The 16,963-nt window shown below is 49.3% G+C and overlaps 1 protein-coding gene across 7 annotated transcripts in view; it reads right to left on the minus strand.

Moving 5' to 3' along the window:
- Positions 1-2,915: 2,915 nt before the first annotated feature.
- Positions 2,916-16,963, minus strand: part of PLXNB1 (plexin B1) — a 78,908-nt gene continuing 64,860 nt past the window's right edge. For all 7 annotated transcript variants that reach the window (XM_064667456.1, XM_064667455.1, XM_064667452.1 and 4 more), the window contains 17 exons: positions 16,655-16,831; positions 16,192-16,340; positions 15,711-15,811; positions 14,778-14,995; positions 14,408-14,586; positions 13,666-13,732; positions 12,965-13,111; positions 12,323-12,500; positions 11,362-11,465; positions 10,630-10,714; positions 9,732-9,898; positions 9,243-9,403; positions 8,852-8,999; positions 8,079-8,143; positions 7,921-7,996; positions 7,486-7,560; positions 2,916-6,908 (listed from right to left, as the gene is read on the minus strand). In XM_064667456.1, coding sequence (XP_064523526.1) covers positions 6,804-6,908; positions 7,486-7,560; positions 7,921-7,996; positions 8,079-8,143; positions 8,852-8,999; positions 9,243-9,403; positions 9,732-9,898; positions 10,630-10,714; positions 11,362-11,465; positions 12,323-12,500; positions 12,965-13,111; positions 13,666-13,732; positions 14,408-14,586; positions 14,778-14,995; positions 15,711-15,811; positions 16,192-16,340; positions 16,655-16,831 — 2,202 coding nt within the window. In that variant the 3' untranslated portion in view covers positions 2,916-6,803. The remainder of the gene's footprint in view (positions 6,909-7,485; positions 7,561-7,920; positions 7,997-8,078; positions 8,144-8,851; positions 9,000-9,242; positions 9,404-9,731; positions 9,899-10,629; positions 10,715-11,361; positions 11,466-12,322; positions 12,501-12,964; positions 13,112-13,665; positions 13,733-14,407; positions 14,587-14,777; positions 14,996-15,710; positions 15,812-16,191; positions 16,341-16,654; positions 16,832-16,963) is intronic.

The following is a 16,963-nucleotide window of genomic DNA, read 5'->3' on the forward strand; positions in this document are numbered from 1 at the left end:
CCCATCCTGTCAGGGACAACCCAAAGTGCCAGAGCTGACATTGCTCTGTTCACTCAAGGCTATAAAGAAGTCTGAAAGGAGCTCAAAATGCCTCCCCCTCCTTACATTTCTACACCTCCAACCCTGGCATTTACGCTGTTCGGAATCAGCCTCTTTAGGCATAAACCTCCAGCATGCTGCATGTCTGCACAGCCACTCTTCTCAGCAAATACTTGATAACATCTTGGCTATGAAACAAGAGCTGAAATCAAAATTTTCCCTATTTGTGAAAAGACTAGCAGTATCCTTGCAAGGTCCTGCACCATCACTATCTGCCCAAGCCCTCTTCACTCATGCCACGAGGACAGCAGGGGCTGAGCTGAGAGCTGGGGAACAGCTGGAAAGATTTAATGATGCCACTCACTATTCACCTGTCAAAGGAAAACTCATGAACTTGGAGAGATGGCAGTTAAACAGCATCTTCCCTTAGTGGAGTGTTATGGTAATAGGAAAGACTTCAGTGAGAAAATAGGACCCAGGGATAGTCAGTGTAAGACTCATCCTAGCACTAGTGCTGATGGACCTTTTGGGCAGTTCACTGGGCCCTGGTGCCCTTCTTGCTGCAAAGACAAGTCAAGTCCATTCTCAGGCATGCAAGGCTTTACCTCCATCCACCCTAGCTGGATGGGAGTACTGGCAAAGGATGAAGAGTGTTGCTGTGCAACTTGGTACTGGAGAGGGAAACATACTTTTTTAGGCTTTGTGATAAAGGACAATTGGTGCTTCTAAGTCCTTCATTAACCTTTATGTTAAATACATAAATATCTTGCTTTTGTCATTCAAATTATTTTGTGCAGAACCCCCTGAATTGCTGCAGGCCTGGACTAGCTCAGAGAACTTCAGCCCAAAAACTGGTTCTGCCTGGTTTGTGAGAGCCATGGACAGGGAGCAATGATGCTTCACCTCTGGCCTGGACACCTCCACCTGAGCTGCACAGAACAGCACACAGAGCTCCCCAACACCGGTCATGCCTTATGACACCTGGACATCCAGAGTGGCAGAGCTCACCAGAGAAACAGACACCTTCATCTTCTGCACCAACACAGACCTACAAGCCCTTGCTGGGCGCAGCATCCCTGCAAGTCACAACACGTACAAGCAGTACAAGCAGCCCCGTCGGCGCGCGGGTCGCTGAGCCCCAGGGCCCTGCGCAGACTCACCGTGCAGCAGCTCGAGGGCAGGGCACGCCGCTCCCTTTGTCATCTGGCTCCTTCTGGAGCTTCCCAAAGTGAGATACCAGCTGGTCCTGCTCTCCTTTTAGTCTGTGCTGCCCTGGGAGGGGTGTCCTTGAGCAGACCAAACTCTTGTGCATCGCTGGATGGACGCAGTGAGGAGCGGGGCAGGGTATCAGATCACAGCACTGCTTCTGGGAACAACCTTGGGTTTGGGATAGCAGGAGACCTCAAACAGCTGCGGTGGATTCACTTTACTGCTGGCCTCTCCCTGCCTCTCTGGCAGCAGGTCTGTCAGCTTGCTGTGGATCCAGAGTCTCCACAGCAACTATTTATAGCGGGAAATTCACAGCTCTACTGAGATGGAAACAGAGAAGTCCTCCCCCTCTGCTCCACCATCCCCAGACCCAGAAACCACAGGGCTGCCTCAGTCTTCCCGTTGCTCCCAGTATGTCGGCAGAACTTGCTACTGCAGCACCATCTACCTGACACAGCCATCCCCAGCCTGTGCTTGGCACAGCCCACCTGTGTGCCACACTGCCAGACCTGAGGCACCTCACCCTCCCCAGCAGTGCCCACATACAGCCAAACACCATCACAGTATGGTGCTGGTGGCCACAGAGCCCACATTTCCCCTGTTCCTGTCTCTAGAAGAGCAACTGCAGTAACGTCCTCCCTGCAGCCCTGGGGGAACCCGAGCATCCCAGCACCATGCAACACTGGGGAGGAAAAGGCCACACACGGTAAAAATCACATATTTTCCCCCGCTGCCACATGCCGTAGCCTCACACCGGAGCTGGGCATAGTCTGGCCTCCCCCTCGCTGGGGCCCTGGGCTCACACAGCTCAGGTTTCCTGGCTGAGGCTGCAGAGACCAAGCCTCAGCCCTGCAGCGAAGGGTTAACCGTGCCTCGCAGTAGCTCTGCTGCAGTTCCAGGCTGCCAAACCCAGGCCGGGGCCTCCCAGAGCGGTTCTCCCCCTGCCTGTGCCCCTCTGCTCTCACCTGCCTTCCCCCGCACTAAAAATATCAAGGGAGGGGGCAGAGGCTGCACCAGGCTGGGTACTGAGCTGTGCAGGGCAGCACGGGGGGGACAAGTGGTGTGTGACCCCTAAAAGGCAACAAGAACACGCAGAGTACAGAGAGGAGGGACTAAAAGAGAGGGAGAGGCAGACTCTATCCAAAACTCTGCTAGTAAAGGAAGTGGGGGGGGAAGAAGAAAAGAGGATAGATGGGCCAGGAGCCAGCTTTCTGTCTGGGAAGAATTGTGTAATTCATTTAGAATTAAGTTGTTTTGGTAATTTAGGAACACTGGTTTCTGCCTCATGCTGGTGGACAACAGTGACCAACATAAACTGTAGCTTCAGCGACCCTTACCCACGGTGGGAGACCACAGCCAGAGCTGCCACGTGCCCTCAGTGTCAGCCCAACAGAGTGTCTGTGGAGGGAGGCTGCCTCCTCCTGTGGGCAGGGATGGTATTTGAGCTCTGGAAACTGCAGAAGCACTGGGATCTAGGTGGAAGGTGGCACAAGATTATCTCGAAGAAACACAGCCTATGGAGGGGGCAGGACAGAAAGGCCTCACTTTCCTCACACAGCTCCCAGGTCCTGGTGCTCAGGAGTACATGGTTTCCACTTGGGATGAAAAAAGAGGCAAATACATTCTGGGTAATTGCATCATCATGCAACACAAGCATGACACAGAGGTTGTATATTAAAATTTATTGAATTATTGTGTAAGAATTCTCTTTATTAAAATCATTTGGACTCTAAACTGATTATTTACAGACAAAACCTCTTATATCACCAATAGATTCCTACATCTCAGAACAGTATCTACAAACAGTTATTACACTATGTAACAAAATTCAGATTTTTTTCAAGCTTTTTATATTAATTATTAATTCCAATTTGAGAAAGACAGTACCTTGGGTGCTCTGAGCAGAACTCAAGGTGTGGCAGGGCATAAATGCAGGTCAGGCCATACCTTAACAGACAGACACCAAGTCACAAGGCTGGGAGAGAGCAGAGTCACCAGGACAGAGGACTGGGAAAAAGACTAGAGCAAATGCCCTGGGTGTTCTGGAAACCAAAAGAATCATCCCCACAAGAAAGGCACACACACACACAAAAAAAAGCAGCATCTGGCTGCAACTGGGGCACACCCTGAAAAAGAAACGGCATTCCACCGAGGCAGCAGCATCCGAGAACCCTCTATTTTCATTTAAAAAAAAATTAGCCATCATTTCTACAAACACACAAAACCTCTCAGGTACAGCCTAAATTTGCCACCAGACAGATGAAAGCAAGAGCTCTCACATCTACATCACGTGCGTGCCAGCTACGCTTCGTCATGCCAACAGGAGAGACATTCAAATACACTAACGGAGATTTATCTTAATACTGATCAGTTCTCAGCCTTTCACCCAGACCAGGGCAGAAGCAAGTTCCTCTCTCTGACTGCAGTACTAAATAAAGCTAGATGCCTGCCACTCATCACTGTTCTGAGGGTCCCATTGGAGCAGCCACATCCCCTCACTGTGCCTGTATCCCGCAGGAGGGGACTGGCTGTGGTGGCAGGGCTCTCCCTGCTGGTGCCCACAGAACTTGCTACCTGTAGTCAAACGGGAACACCCAGTGAGAATTCTCTGTCCTTGAGCAGGAACATTCATCTCCAGAGTGTCTGACAAGCTGGTTGTGGAATCAGGCAGAGACTGGAGAAAACTTAGAAGGATCGCAAGGAATAAATAAATAAGTCTTCCCTGCAATAGGGAATTTCATAACAAAACCTGTTTTGTGCAAATTTAAATGCAACAGAACCCTGTCGTAGTAATGGATTTTGCCACAGGAGAGGGGCATGGACGGAGAGAAGAGGGGCCATGCCTAAATACCCAAGTTGATCTCAGCGAGGGGCCTTCAGTGCATGTCTGCAGGGGAGGAGGATGCTGGTATCGAGAACACCGAGGACAGATGGAATGGGAAGAGATGGGCACTACCAGCTTTCCACCCTCACTGCACCTGTGCCGGGCAGTGTCTCCTATCCAGCCATGCAAGGACAAGCTGAAGATGTTAAATAAGTCAATCACCTATGTTTAACTCTATTTTTAGCTCTTCATTATTGCTCTAATAAAAGCAGACTTTCACAGATACACTGGGAGAAAGCAGATCACTTCCAACATCCAGAAGCACTACTGAGAAGCAAGGAGGATGTGGATGCCAGCGTGAGGTGGATTGAGAATTAAGCCTCAAGCCACCCTGTTCTGGGAAAGCGCAGAGATAATTCTGCAAAAATAGGGGCAGACATTACCAGTCTGCAGAGCCAGAAATCCAGCAGAGAGCCTGTGGCTCCTGCCAGACACTCAGTGAGCTGGAGAGGCCAAAAACTAGGCCTTGCTGCCTGGGGCAGAAAGTCCATCCACCAACACACAAGGGGATGATGCTACTCCACCACTATACCTGCACCTGCCTCAAACCAGGGAATCGTCTCCTGCAGTTCCTAATGGAATGGGCTTTACGTGCATTGTGTTGGCTTTTTCCAATCCTTTCCTCCACCCAGCTTTTCTGGGGCCAATTTAACCAGATTTAGTCAGGACAAAGGTTTTAGAGATGCTAAGTTCCTGTAAATTTTGTGGAAATGGGTGGTCAGGCAGGAGTGAGATTCAAGCTGGTCATCACCTCAAGGAAGAGAGGCAAACTCTGACCCCCCCTTTCTGCTTGGCAGCAGCCAGCCAGCTACCCTACTGCTCTGTACAGCAGGATGGCAGCAGAAGGTGACACAGGGATGTTGGTCATGCTCAGCACACAGAGTACCTGGGAATACTGCTGAGAGAGGGTCACAGGAGAGCTGGCTGTGTAGGAAGAGAGGCCAGCATCAGCCTGTTTTATACTGCTCCAAGAACAGTTTTGCAACTGCACAGCACTTGCACAAAGCCACAGGGCTGATGGGACAGGGCTGGAATTACTGCTATATGCAATGTAAAGAGAGGCAGGGACATGATCCTGCCCTGTGCTAGCTCTGCTATCTCCTGGCCCACACAATCACCACCTCAGGGAAGTGACAGAGGAGTCAGACCTGTCTACCTGCCCTAGGAATGCAGGACATCAGTGTGGAATTAGCAGCAGAGGAGGAAGAGAATGAGTAGGGCACCCCTATAAATAGAGATTGACTCCCAGAAGGGCAGAGGACTCTCTTCACAAAGTGGAGGAACTAAGGAAGGAGCAGTGAGGAGCTGCCCCATGACAGCTGCCAACTAACTGTGCTTGCGCCTGCTCCAGCCTCTCCTTCCATACAAGAATCATTCCCATTTGCAGGACACCTGACCCTCCTTGGGAACAACGCAGTTGTGCTTCACAGCTCCTTGAAGTTTACAGCTCCCCAAATAACTCTTGTATGTGCCATGATAGGAGAGTTTGGGAAGTGGAGCTGAGAATAAGGTGTAAGGCAAGCCTAACAGAAGAGCACACAGAGAGTCTGGAACTGATCCATGGGGAACAGCGAGCTGCTGGTACGACAACGGAGACACCTATGAGTTATCCCTGCAGACAAAGCAGTGGAGAAAACTGCTCCAGTGCTGACAGACGTTTGTCAGTAGAAGTGCACAGAGATACTTCTCCAAGAAAAGCTTTGTCTCAAAGCCACAAAGTTAAACATTCTCCTTTAGCATTTAAATACATTAACTTTCTGAGGGTATTTACAAGTCCAGTTCAGAGCAGCAGAACAGCTGGACACCAAAGGAAGGGGGAGTGGCACAAGGAATTTGTTGTGCTTTTCCAAAGAGCAGGGCAACCTCTGACCACAAGGAACCAGGAAGACAGATCCGAGTTGGGTCAGTGGACACCGAGGCAAGCCAGGCAGCAACTCTCACATGCTGAATTTGTCCTGAGGGGAAGGGTGAGGGGGTGCTGTTCATCTATAGTGGCCCCCTGGGCAAGCACACATGCTGGGGAGCATGTTACAGCCAAGCAGGTGCCACACATGAGCTGTCAGAGACCAGAGCACTGGGGAGCAAGAGACCTTTGCCTTTGGACATCTCCTTCCCACATCCAACATCCGGAACAAGCAGGGGCATTGCTGTCAGGAGTTTCTCAGGTAGGACACCACAGAAGTGCTCGCTAGCTGGGGACAGAGGTTAGCACAACAGTCAGCCCAGGGAAAGCTTCCTGATCCCCACTGAAGTGAGCAGGTGCAGCAGGGAGTGTCCCAGCACTGGCAAGGGCATCCATGGACTCCACAGACACAGTGCTCCGTGTTGTCACCTGGCTCTTCAACAACGTGGTTTGGAAACTTGGCACATTCACGTAACGTCTGTAGGAAGGACCTGTGTGGCCCCGCAACAGTCTCTGCCAGGGAAAAAACAAAGTTTGTCCTTTTTTGTTTTGTTTTGTTTCGCTTTTAAAAAGAAAAAAAAAAGCTGTAAAAAAATATTCTCTGAGATGCAAGGACGCTTGTACTTTGTACTGCCTTGGCCATTCCTGCTAATGTCACCCGCAGGTTCCTTGGACAGTCTGGTTCCAATGGCAGCAGGACACCCTGTGTATAAACTAGGATGAGCACTGTCCCCGTTCAGCCAGGGGAGAGCAGTCTGTCTGTGCCTGTCACAAATCTGTGACTTTATTCTCCACAGCTGCTGCAATCTGTTGCAGTCTATATCCGAGCTGCATCTTCTGTGCCGTTGGGTCTTCTTCCAAGGCAGTAATGATCTGCAACAAGACAGAGCTCACTGGCAGCCTTTCTCCAGCACACAACACTCAACCAGCTCAATTCCATGCACCGTGGAGAGCCCCAAGCTGGAATTCAGCGTGCTCAAGTCCAGAGCAGGTATGTGGTAATTAATCTCAAATTAACCACAGAATAGGTATCCTAGATTCATTCTAATGACTTATAAATATCACAGGGCAAAAAGAACGCTAAACTTCTCACCTGAAAATTAAGTCTTCAGTAAATTAATCTGAACTAACTGCATTTCATTTTGAAGTAGAGTTTTTGAGTATTGGAGTCAAAAAAAAAAAAAGCGTACATGAAATCCCAACAGCCTCCAAGTTACAGATAAGTTCTTTTTGGTGATTTCCTCTGTCTCTCTTTGATAAGAACTGATAAAGTGTTAAGTGATAATTGAAATGATAAGTGTTACTCATGACATGAGTTACACATGCCAATGAAACAATACACAGTGTTGTAATAGTTTGGCTGCTCTTGATTGTTAATTGTTTTGTAGTTTTTTGTTTGGATGGTAAAAGGAGAAGGGCATGTTCATACCTGCTGAAAACACACACTCACCTGGTCATAGTACTTATTGATGTATTTGTACAATTCATGTAGAGCCACCAGGGAATTGAGGTCACCTGAGTAATTCTGTGTATAAGAGAGGAAATGAGACAAAACTGTGAGACACTTAACAATTGTTCATCTAAATTCTGTGTCCTCACAACTCATTAGGAAATGTGCCCATTGCACAAAGCAACAAGAAAGGGAACTCACCAGCAGATCCTAGCAAAGGAAAAATCATATGTACTCCTTGCCCTGAACCCTTGACTAGACTTTTCTCTTCAGGGGCCCTTGCCTTCCCTGTGATGCAGAGCAGCCACTGGGAACAGTCAGTAGGTCTGAGCAGAAATGTACACTCAACCGGAGTATCTCTCATCCTTGCATTAATAACTCTCTCTTAGATGCACAGGTGAGAGGCCAGATGACTTCTGAAATAATTTTATTTACCCGTGATAGCTCAGCCAGGGCAGAGTTCATCTCCTGGTCACTGGCAGAGATGGTCTGACGAATGTCCGCATAATACCTAGACAGTGGTACACAGGCAGTTAGTGTGTGGTTCCTCCTTCTCACTGCTCAAACTACACCTCCTCACATCCATCACTTACCTTTCCACCATCTGCTTGTAGCGAGGAATGTCCCGGGCATAAAGCAGCTTATTGATCGGAGAGTCCTTGAACATCCAAAACCAGAATTGATTATGAAAAGCTCCTTCATCATGCTGTGGACTAATCTCAGCAGGTAACACCATCACTATTTTCTGTCATTTGTTCAGGATCAGGAATTTTTTGTCCTCTGCATGGAGAGGCACTTCAAATAGCAGGCTCTCTTCTAATAATGCAGTCTGAGGAACCCTGAGATGTGTTGGTGAGATGTGTCTGGGATCCCTAGTCCAGCCTTTGAACTTGGAGCTGGGTGATCACCAGTATGAGATCACACTGGCTATGGCTTTGCATAGCTGATGCCTTACATCCTCCAGAGATCCACCCATCCCATCTCTGGTGACCTGTGCAGGACTGTTCCACCATAGGCACAGGGTGAGTAGTGGTGGTAGAAAGTTTTTCTAATGGCCACCCTGAATGTCCCAAGCTGCACCCTGTGACCCCTACTGTCTGCCACAGCCAACTAGAGTTCAGCTCTGTCCCCCAAGTAGCTCTAAGCTGCAAATAAAGAGCACTTCTCAACAACTTCTTGTTGATAAACAAAACCAGCTCCTCCCTCCTCTCTTCCCAGGAGTCCCCATTGTTCTCCAGTGGCACATGGAAGCAAAAATGAGCCTGGCTTGCTGTTTCCATGATGCAACATAAACATTATTGCCTTCCTGGGGCAGCACTGCTCAACTCTCTGTGCCTACCGTGCTCCCTTCTCCCTCTGTACTCACCCGCCCTAACTTATGGTCAGCTATTGTACAGGAGTCCATGAAGGTCTGTGCAATGACCAGCAGCACAGCATCTACATTATCCGACGTCTGCACATCAAAGACAAACTGGGGATTCTTGATGATGTTGATCCAGAACCGCAGGGGCAGGCTGCAGACAGAAGTGCAACAGGGCATCAGCAAAGGTAGCAACTACAGTGCCAAAAGATGTCCTGTGTGTTACTGCATCTTTCAGCTTTATTCTCCCACCAAAACCAGCTCTTTACCCCAATGCTCTTCTGCCCTGCACTCCCTTTTGCTCCTCCTCAGCAGGCAGAGGTGGCTGTCACTTTGCAAGTGATCAGCTTCAGGCAAATTAGTGGTGCCTCCTTTGGGGCCCTCAGGAGCACCCTACCTGTTTGTCTTCCAGATATGGATGGTTTCAGGGTCTGAAATCCCATAGTGTATGGCCTGCTCATCTAAGAGATCAAAGAAGTATTTGACTGCCAGAGGGACAGGGCGGTTGGTGCTGAGGATCACCTGGAACAAGTCATCCACAAACTTCTGCAAAGTGCCCTGTGAAGAACCGAGCAGGACAGAGTCAGAACAGAGGAGAGTGGACAACCCAAGCCTCACACAAACGAGAGGTCACCCTCTTCTGCTCAGTGACCTCCCCTCACCCATCTAAAGGTACCTCAGACCCACTGCAGAAAGGAGGCCCCAGTGGCTTGTGGAAGAGAGGGCAGGGAGAAGCTCATGAGCAAAGCAAAACGTGGAGGGAAGTCAGATGTACTGCAGGCAGGGGGGGGGCTGCTTCATCCTCATACACATCCCTGCAATCTCTCCCAGGGGATACGAAGGGAGGCAAGATCCCAAGCACAACACAGTCTGTGCTTCTTCTCACCTTCATTGAGAGCAGACGTGTCAGATAGATCTCCGGGATTGCCTTGGCTCGCTCCCGATCTCTTAAGCTCCCACGCCGATGCTTGGGAAGCTCTGGCTCTTCTGTTGGTTTTACGAGGTGCCAAAGTTTGATCCCACCTTCATCTGCATCCTCCAGCATTGGTGTTTCTAAACCAACCAATTATTGACAGATCAGTGTGGGTCCTCTCACAATGGAGCTTGGCCAGGTGAGCCCCAAGGAAGCAAGATTTCCCAATATGACAGAAACACAAATGGGAAGAAACCTCTGGAGGCCTCTATCCAGCCTTCTGCACAGAGTACAATCAGTGCTAGCACTAGCAACTAGAAGGTTGCCTTTGTCCACCCAAAACCTTCAAAGTCTTGGAAACTTCCCCAGACAGAGATCTCCCACCACCCCAATGGTTTGTTTCAGGGTTTGTTGAAGGTTTTTTTCCACATCCAATTTGAATCTCAAGCTGTAGACTGTGGCTATTGTCCCTCGTGCCACAGGAGTATCCATGGAGCTGTTTACTCTGCCAGGCAGTAAGGGAACTGCCTGGTATCCCATCACCATCCCATTCCCGACCCATGCCGAGCACCTGAGGATATTAAGATTTCTACAAGTTGCAGACTACAGTAAGCCCTGGTGAGTCAGAATTAGAGAATTGTGCTTGTCCTGCATTTCCACACCCAGACCAGCTTTCCTCTGCTCTCACAGTTTTCTGCTTTTCTCTCATCTCACCTGCCCAAGCTCTCACATTTCCTGACAATCCTGTGAGGGTCCAAAGCATGTGTCAGCCTTCTATAGAAGCATAAAGCTGGGGCTATGGCAGGAGACTTATCCCAGTAAATAGCAGGTGCTCTAAAATCATTTTATGAGAACAAGACCTCAAACTCACTCTCTCCTGGGATGTAATCCTGATTCTCCCTATGGATGTGCTTTGTCAGGCGTGGGACCAGTGCTACTGTTGCTCCATCAGGCACCTGCACACAAGCAAAACAACGACTTTCAAAACAAATGGCATGTGTTCCTCATCAGCACAGCAGGCAAGTGCTTGTAGACCAAAACAGACCATACCATTACTAGAAAAAGGGACAGAAAGAGGAATTTTGGAGCACCATCACTGTCTTTCCTGATGGTGAGAAAATCTTGTCTGTACCAATTAAAAAACTGACTTGCAAAGTACAATGAAGATAATACTCAGGGACTGAGGTTATTTACATCTAGAACATGTTGATGACATATTGGTGCAACATGTGACATGTTGGTGCAAGGCAATTAAAAGCTCCCTCTTTCCATTCCTAGAAGCTACTTTGCAGGCCAGTGCTAACTGATCTGGACTGGAACATGAACAGATCCAGCACATCACTGCAGCAGCCACCAGGCGTGAACTTGTGCATCTCCTTCCAAGCTCCACACCTGCCCACATCTCAGGCACAGCTTAAGGACAGGGCTGCGCTTGCTTAAGTCAGAGTGCAGGCCACAGCATTAACCTAATTTGAATACGATGCTGCAAGAAAGGTCCAGCCTTTTGACAGTGACCACCCACCAGGAGCCAGAGCCACAAATAGAGCATGACAGTGATGGAAGATGAGAAGAGAGACAAGGCAATGGCAGACTGAGTTCTGACCTTGTAATGCTGAAGAGTGTTCAGACGTTTCCAAGTCCCTTGAACAACAGATGTCACATCCTCATCGGACAGTATCAGATGTCCTGCCAGCCCTGATCTCCACTCTACAGCCACCGAAACACAGAAAATGAACAGATTAAGTGTTAATTCGAGGCATCATCTGCTTCAGCCTGGCTGACCTCATTACACACCCTCTGATTCTCATCAACCTTTACCCGTGGTATTTCACAGACAACATAACCTGAGCAAGTGCCTGCAACAATGCTGTCCTGCAGTCACAGGACAGTCTCTCTCTGAGCACGGGGACAGGTGGCCTCATGGCCTCCCAGGTTCCACCTGTCAAGTTCCTACAAATTCTGTCAGACTGTGACTCTTCAAGCAGGTGGTTCAAACGACAAATATGCACCCATAGTTCTTATCAGCTACTATTTCCTCAGTACCTTCTCATTTCTAAATGTCACCACTATTCAGCAACAGCAAAGAATGAAGAAGATGGAAAACAGTGGTTTCCCTCACAATGTAAGTTCTACCATTCATTAAGTACTGTGGGCAAAACCCTTGCTGACAGATTACTGAGAGGCTGTCATTGACTTCACTGCCAGGAAGAGCCAGTCTCTGACCACAGCATCTTTGCACTGCACTCAAATCCACCTCCTCTCCTACACATTTTCTGTACTTTTTTTCTATATCTCCTTGCCCAAGCTATTGCTATGGTCTGAGTCTGGCAAAGAACACCATGAAATGGAATGGGCTGAACCCAACTGCCTCCTTCCAACTCCTGCTTCTTGCTGTTACAGCCCCTTTCCTGCATCATGCCCTGTTGGGTCCAGCCAGAGCACAAGATCCTTGGTCAGTGGCTCTGGACAGCCAGCAGAGAACAACAAACATCACTGTGCACAGATACCCAACCATCACTCCTCCACTTCCTCACTGATTTTTGGCAACAAAGAGTTCTGCTCACCGAGGTCCAGGGTGTCTGGGTCTGGCCGGTGGCAGTATGGTGTCCCTTTGTAGATCTGATCTAGGATTTTCTCCTTCACCTGTGTTATGGTATCACAGTCCAGCACTTTTGCAGAAATCCCTTGGGAGTCTTCTGCCCCTCCTGCACCAACTCCTGCTTGTGTCAAAGCATTTAAGGTCTGTGGAAGAAAAGGTCACAGCTACTCAGCTGATAAGATTATATCTGGCACATTTACACCTTTGGTGGTTGGCATTCAGTCAAGTTAACAGCTCGTCCTTTCACTGAGAGTTTCAGAAAAGAAAACATTACAAATGTTAAACGCCCTGTTCTCAGTCTTGTGTCAAGAGCTGGAAGCCAGTTCAACATCACTGGGGAGGAGCTTCAAAGCACCATCAGCAATGTCATCCCCTTATTTCCAGACAGAGCACAGCACATACACCAGATTACTGTGGTGAAGGTTCCTATCAGCCTAGGGCAAAAGCACCAGATTTAGCAGAGCTCTTGCTCAACTGTGGACCTGTGCTGCTGGGACAAACCTGGCTCCCAAGAGACAGCATCAGGATGCTGCACTTCCACCTCTGTAATGGGAGCAGAGACATTCAGCCCTGTCATACCAGAGAGGACAGAAGATCTGGTGCTTACCAGAGTCCGGTACTCCAGGTCCTCTCTCAGAAGGCGGTTGTCATTCAGGGTATATTTGGCTTTCCCTGTCACCCAGTCAACTGGCCCTTTGTCCACCTGGTGCTTGATTCCTCGAAATAGCATGTAAAGGGGCTCCCCAACAGAATCCTGGCAATGGAAAGGAAGGAGAGAAATTCAGCTTGCTCCTCCCAGCAGAACCCAATAGCTTTGAAACATGGACACCAAGCAGAGGGGGATCAAGACTGAGGATACAGCAGCTGAGCCACAGCAGGCAAAGACAGAGCCTGTGGCAACAGCTCCTGCTTCATGCACAGGGAAGCGTCAGCTACCAGGGAGATGCACACAACCAAAGCACTGCTCTGCCTCTGTGTCACTCATCTGAGTGCCACCCCCTCTCCAAGGAAAGGAATTAAACCAGCATCTGTCCTCTCCATGCACAGACCAGCCTATGGCCAGTGTGTTTCAAAATAAAGGAGCTGCACTGAGCCCTCCATGACCTGGAGAGACATCCTGGAAACAATGAGTGCTATTAATGCTTATTTAAGCATCCCTGTTCCCAGTGAACAGCCCAGCTCTCTTATTCCTCACCCTGAAATACAGGGTGACTCTGGCACTGCTTCAGCTGAGTGAGGCACAAAGCAAAGCTGTGGCTGCCTGCCCTCTGTTGGCCCCTCTACACCACAACGGGACAAAGAGCTCACCCTCACAAAGGCGTACAGGCAGATGGACATCCAGTTGGTTAACAGCTTCTCTACCACTGTTTCTGTCCTGAAAGAGAGCATCAGGTTGGTCACAGGAATATGGTGCAGAGCAGGGGGAAATTTGGAGATAAAGATTCCTCCCTTAGAGAAAAGAGCACACTAAATAATGATACAGGGTGAAGGGAGAGAAAAAAAAAAATGTTAGAGACCAGTAAGGTTAATGCTTTTGACATCACTTATTGAAAGCTCTTTTCAGCCTGAAGGAGGCACCAAATGACAGGAGAGACATGAAGCAGGAGACAGAGGAAAGCCTCTAGTAGTTCCCAAACAAGGGAAATTTCTTCAGGATGGACCAGACAAGGGGCTAATGGGGATCTGAACATGGGAGATATCTCAGTTTAGCTTCCAAATATGGCTTGACCATGAACCCAGGGACCTCTAAACAACCAAGTGGGATCAGCAGACTTGGCAGAGCCCTAGTACCTGAACACAAGGTATACAGCAACTTCAAAAGAAGAAGGATTTTGGGCAGGCAACTCCAGCTTCCTACTCTTTCTACACCTTTCTTGCTCTATTCCCTGCCTGGAGAGAAGGGTGTCATTGTTACAGCTTCCTCCCATTCAATGTATGGTCTCACAGCTGCAGCCCATGCCACGATGTTGTCCTGCTCATGGGGGTTTCAGAGCTGGACAGAAAGGCTCCATCCCCTCGGGCAGCTGGTAGCCATGGCTGGCTCACTCACCTCCGCAGCATCAGCTTGGGGTTCTTGGCCACGTACTGCTCCACGAGGTCATTCAGGAGCGTTTTGAGGATGTCAGTGAAGTACTCCAGCTTCCCATGCAGTGACACCGTGAGCAGTGATGCCACATAGGCCCGGTCTCTCGGAGAGAAAGTGCGCTGGATTTCCAGAGTGTGGATGAACTGGTGGGGAGAGAGATAAGCCAGTGTGTGAATCTGCTGAAAACAAGGCAGTTGCAGCTGCTGGCTCTTGGAAGAAGTGATGCTGCAGGGAGCTATTGAGGACTGAACCTTAATAGACACTGCCCACTTTCTGCTGGCAGTGACGTGGCCCTGGTGCCAGAGAAGGCTGCAAGCAGAGAGAGGGACATTACCTTAGTGAGGAAAAGCTTGCTGTTGAGCAGGTTGGAGAGCTGGACCAAGCCCTGCTCCACTGTTTGCCGCCGGCACTCAGGGATGTCCAGGTCCCTTTGCAGCGGTGACTCACGATGGCCCGGGAAGAAAATGCGTTCTGCATAGGACTTGTAGTCCAGGAAGGGGATCCCTGTGCCCACAAGGTCACTTGTGAGGTCCATCATCTCAGTCATCAGGTCTGAGGGAAAGGAAACGCCCATGAGGTTGACACAACTGACAGGATCACGCAACTGGTGGTGCAGAGCATGAGGTGAGTGCAGGAACCGGGGCCAGCAGGATGGGACTGAGAAAGAGGAAGGATGTTTCCTGTCAGGAAGAGGCACATGGGGGTCTCATTGCTAGAACATTTAAAACTAAAGTAGGCAGCGGGAGAAAATGCATAAGGAAAGTTCCAATCAAGGGCTGGCTCCCTGTTTTATAACGAGGAAGCCACTGTTCAGCACACATCTGTGGTTACAGCCATAACCCACAGTAGAGAGTATTAGACTTCCTGCTCCTCACTACTTCCCACATTAGCTGGGATTACAGTTGGAGTCACCTGCAGAGCTTCAGAGCCCCAGGTCTCCCACAGCTGTAAGCAGCTCAAGTACAACCCCCAGAACATGGGCTGCAAGAGACTGGGCTAGATCTCTTCAAGAGTGCTGCCTTGACCTTTAGCTCTTCATCTGAGTCTGGAGGATGAACTGGAGAATGAGAGGGGTTTGTATAGATCATTGTGCCCTGAATTAAAGAAAAAATAGGGAAAAATTTTGCTATATGTTTCAATGCACTGGTGCAGGTACTGCCGGCCCTGCGTTATGCAGACAAGTACACAGGAATGGGAAGAGAAGTAGGGCTGAGTGGTTCCTTAAGCTTCCCTGAAGCTGCAAGAACCTAGGAGCTCAGTGACTGACCTGTGAATTCCTTTTTGCATCTGTCCCGAACACTTGTTTCCAGATTTTCCAGCTGGATTTGAACTTTCTTGTAATCCCTCAGAGCCTGTTTGCTCTTCCTCCTGCAATAAGAAGCAGAATTGTTCCCAGTGGCACTGACCCAGGGACTGTCCTTGCCAACTGTTGTGTTGCTGCCAAAGGCTCCAGGGCAGTTGGTGCTGAGGCAATTTCTACCGAACATCATCATTGCAGGATGCCAAACAGTGTTCCATAAACTAGATGTGTCTCTTGGAGCACCCATTAGGTATGGGCTCTGAATAAACCATGCTGCAGGCTGTGACCAACAGGTGCCTGGTGCCTCCCACATCCAACACCAGCAGAGGCTCAGAATTTGGCACAAAATAAAGAGAACTAAGACCTTGTTTAGGCCCAAGATGTACACGCTTGGCCACATCCACTGAAAAATGTTGTGAGGAACTTATACAATGCCAGAGTTTCTTACCTGTATATGAAGACGATGACCAGAACAATCAGAGCCACAAAGGAAGCACCAACACCCAAACCAATCTGTGCCTCCAGTGGGAAGGTGAGCTGGCTCTCCGTGTCGTACTGCACTCGGCCCAGGAGGAAGTTCAGGTTTCCCATCTGTACCTATAAGAAAGCATGTGACACAATGTAAGATCAGTGCAGGAAGGAAATACAAAGTCACAGGGCTTCTCCAGAATGGGCACAGGTGGCACACAGCTCCCCAGCAAAGCTGTCCCACAGCACAACTGAATCCAGCTACAGTGTTTGCTTTCAGGGAACACTGGGCACGTAAGATTAGCGTTGAGAACAAGAGCAGCTCCTTGCCATCCCCCCTGTCCTTCACCAGGGCTTCTACCTTTCCTCACTTCCCACCCCACTCCCACTTCCCGCTTGTGCTTCAAGAAACAGGATTTCTTGCAGTGCTGCTGATTCCCTACCGTGAACTCTGGGAGCAAGTCCGTGCCCTCCCGCTTTGTGCGGTGCCGTGGAGCTGGCTGCTCGGAGGGGGGCTCACAGTAGAGATGATTCCTTGTTAGAGTCTTCACCACACAGATTCCTTCCCCAATCATAGCCATTACTTCATCCTTGGAAATAGCCAGATCTAGATTTTCCCCCTGCAACGGACGTGGAACAGCACATCAAAACGGGGGAAAAAACAACTCTGTATTTCCATGGCTCCAGAGAAGACAGAGAAAACCACTACTATGGGATGAAAGCAGCCTTTTTTCTTCTCTGATTAGGCTCAC

This window comes from Pseudopipra pipra, chromosome 11 (genome assembly GCF_036250125.1).
Source record: "Pseudopipra pipra isolate bDixPip1 chromosome 11, bDixPip1.hap1, whole genome shotgun sequence".
Classification (NCBI taxonomy): domain Eukaryota; kingdom Metazoa; phylum Chordata; class Aves; order Passeriformes; family Pipridae; genus Pseudopipra; species Pseudopipra pipra.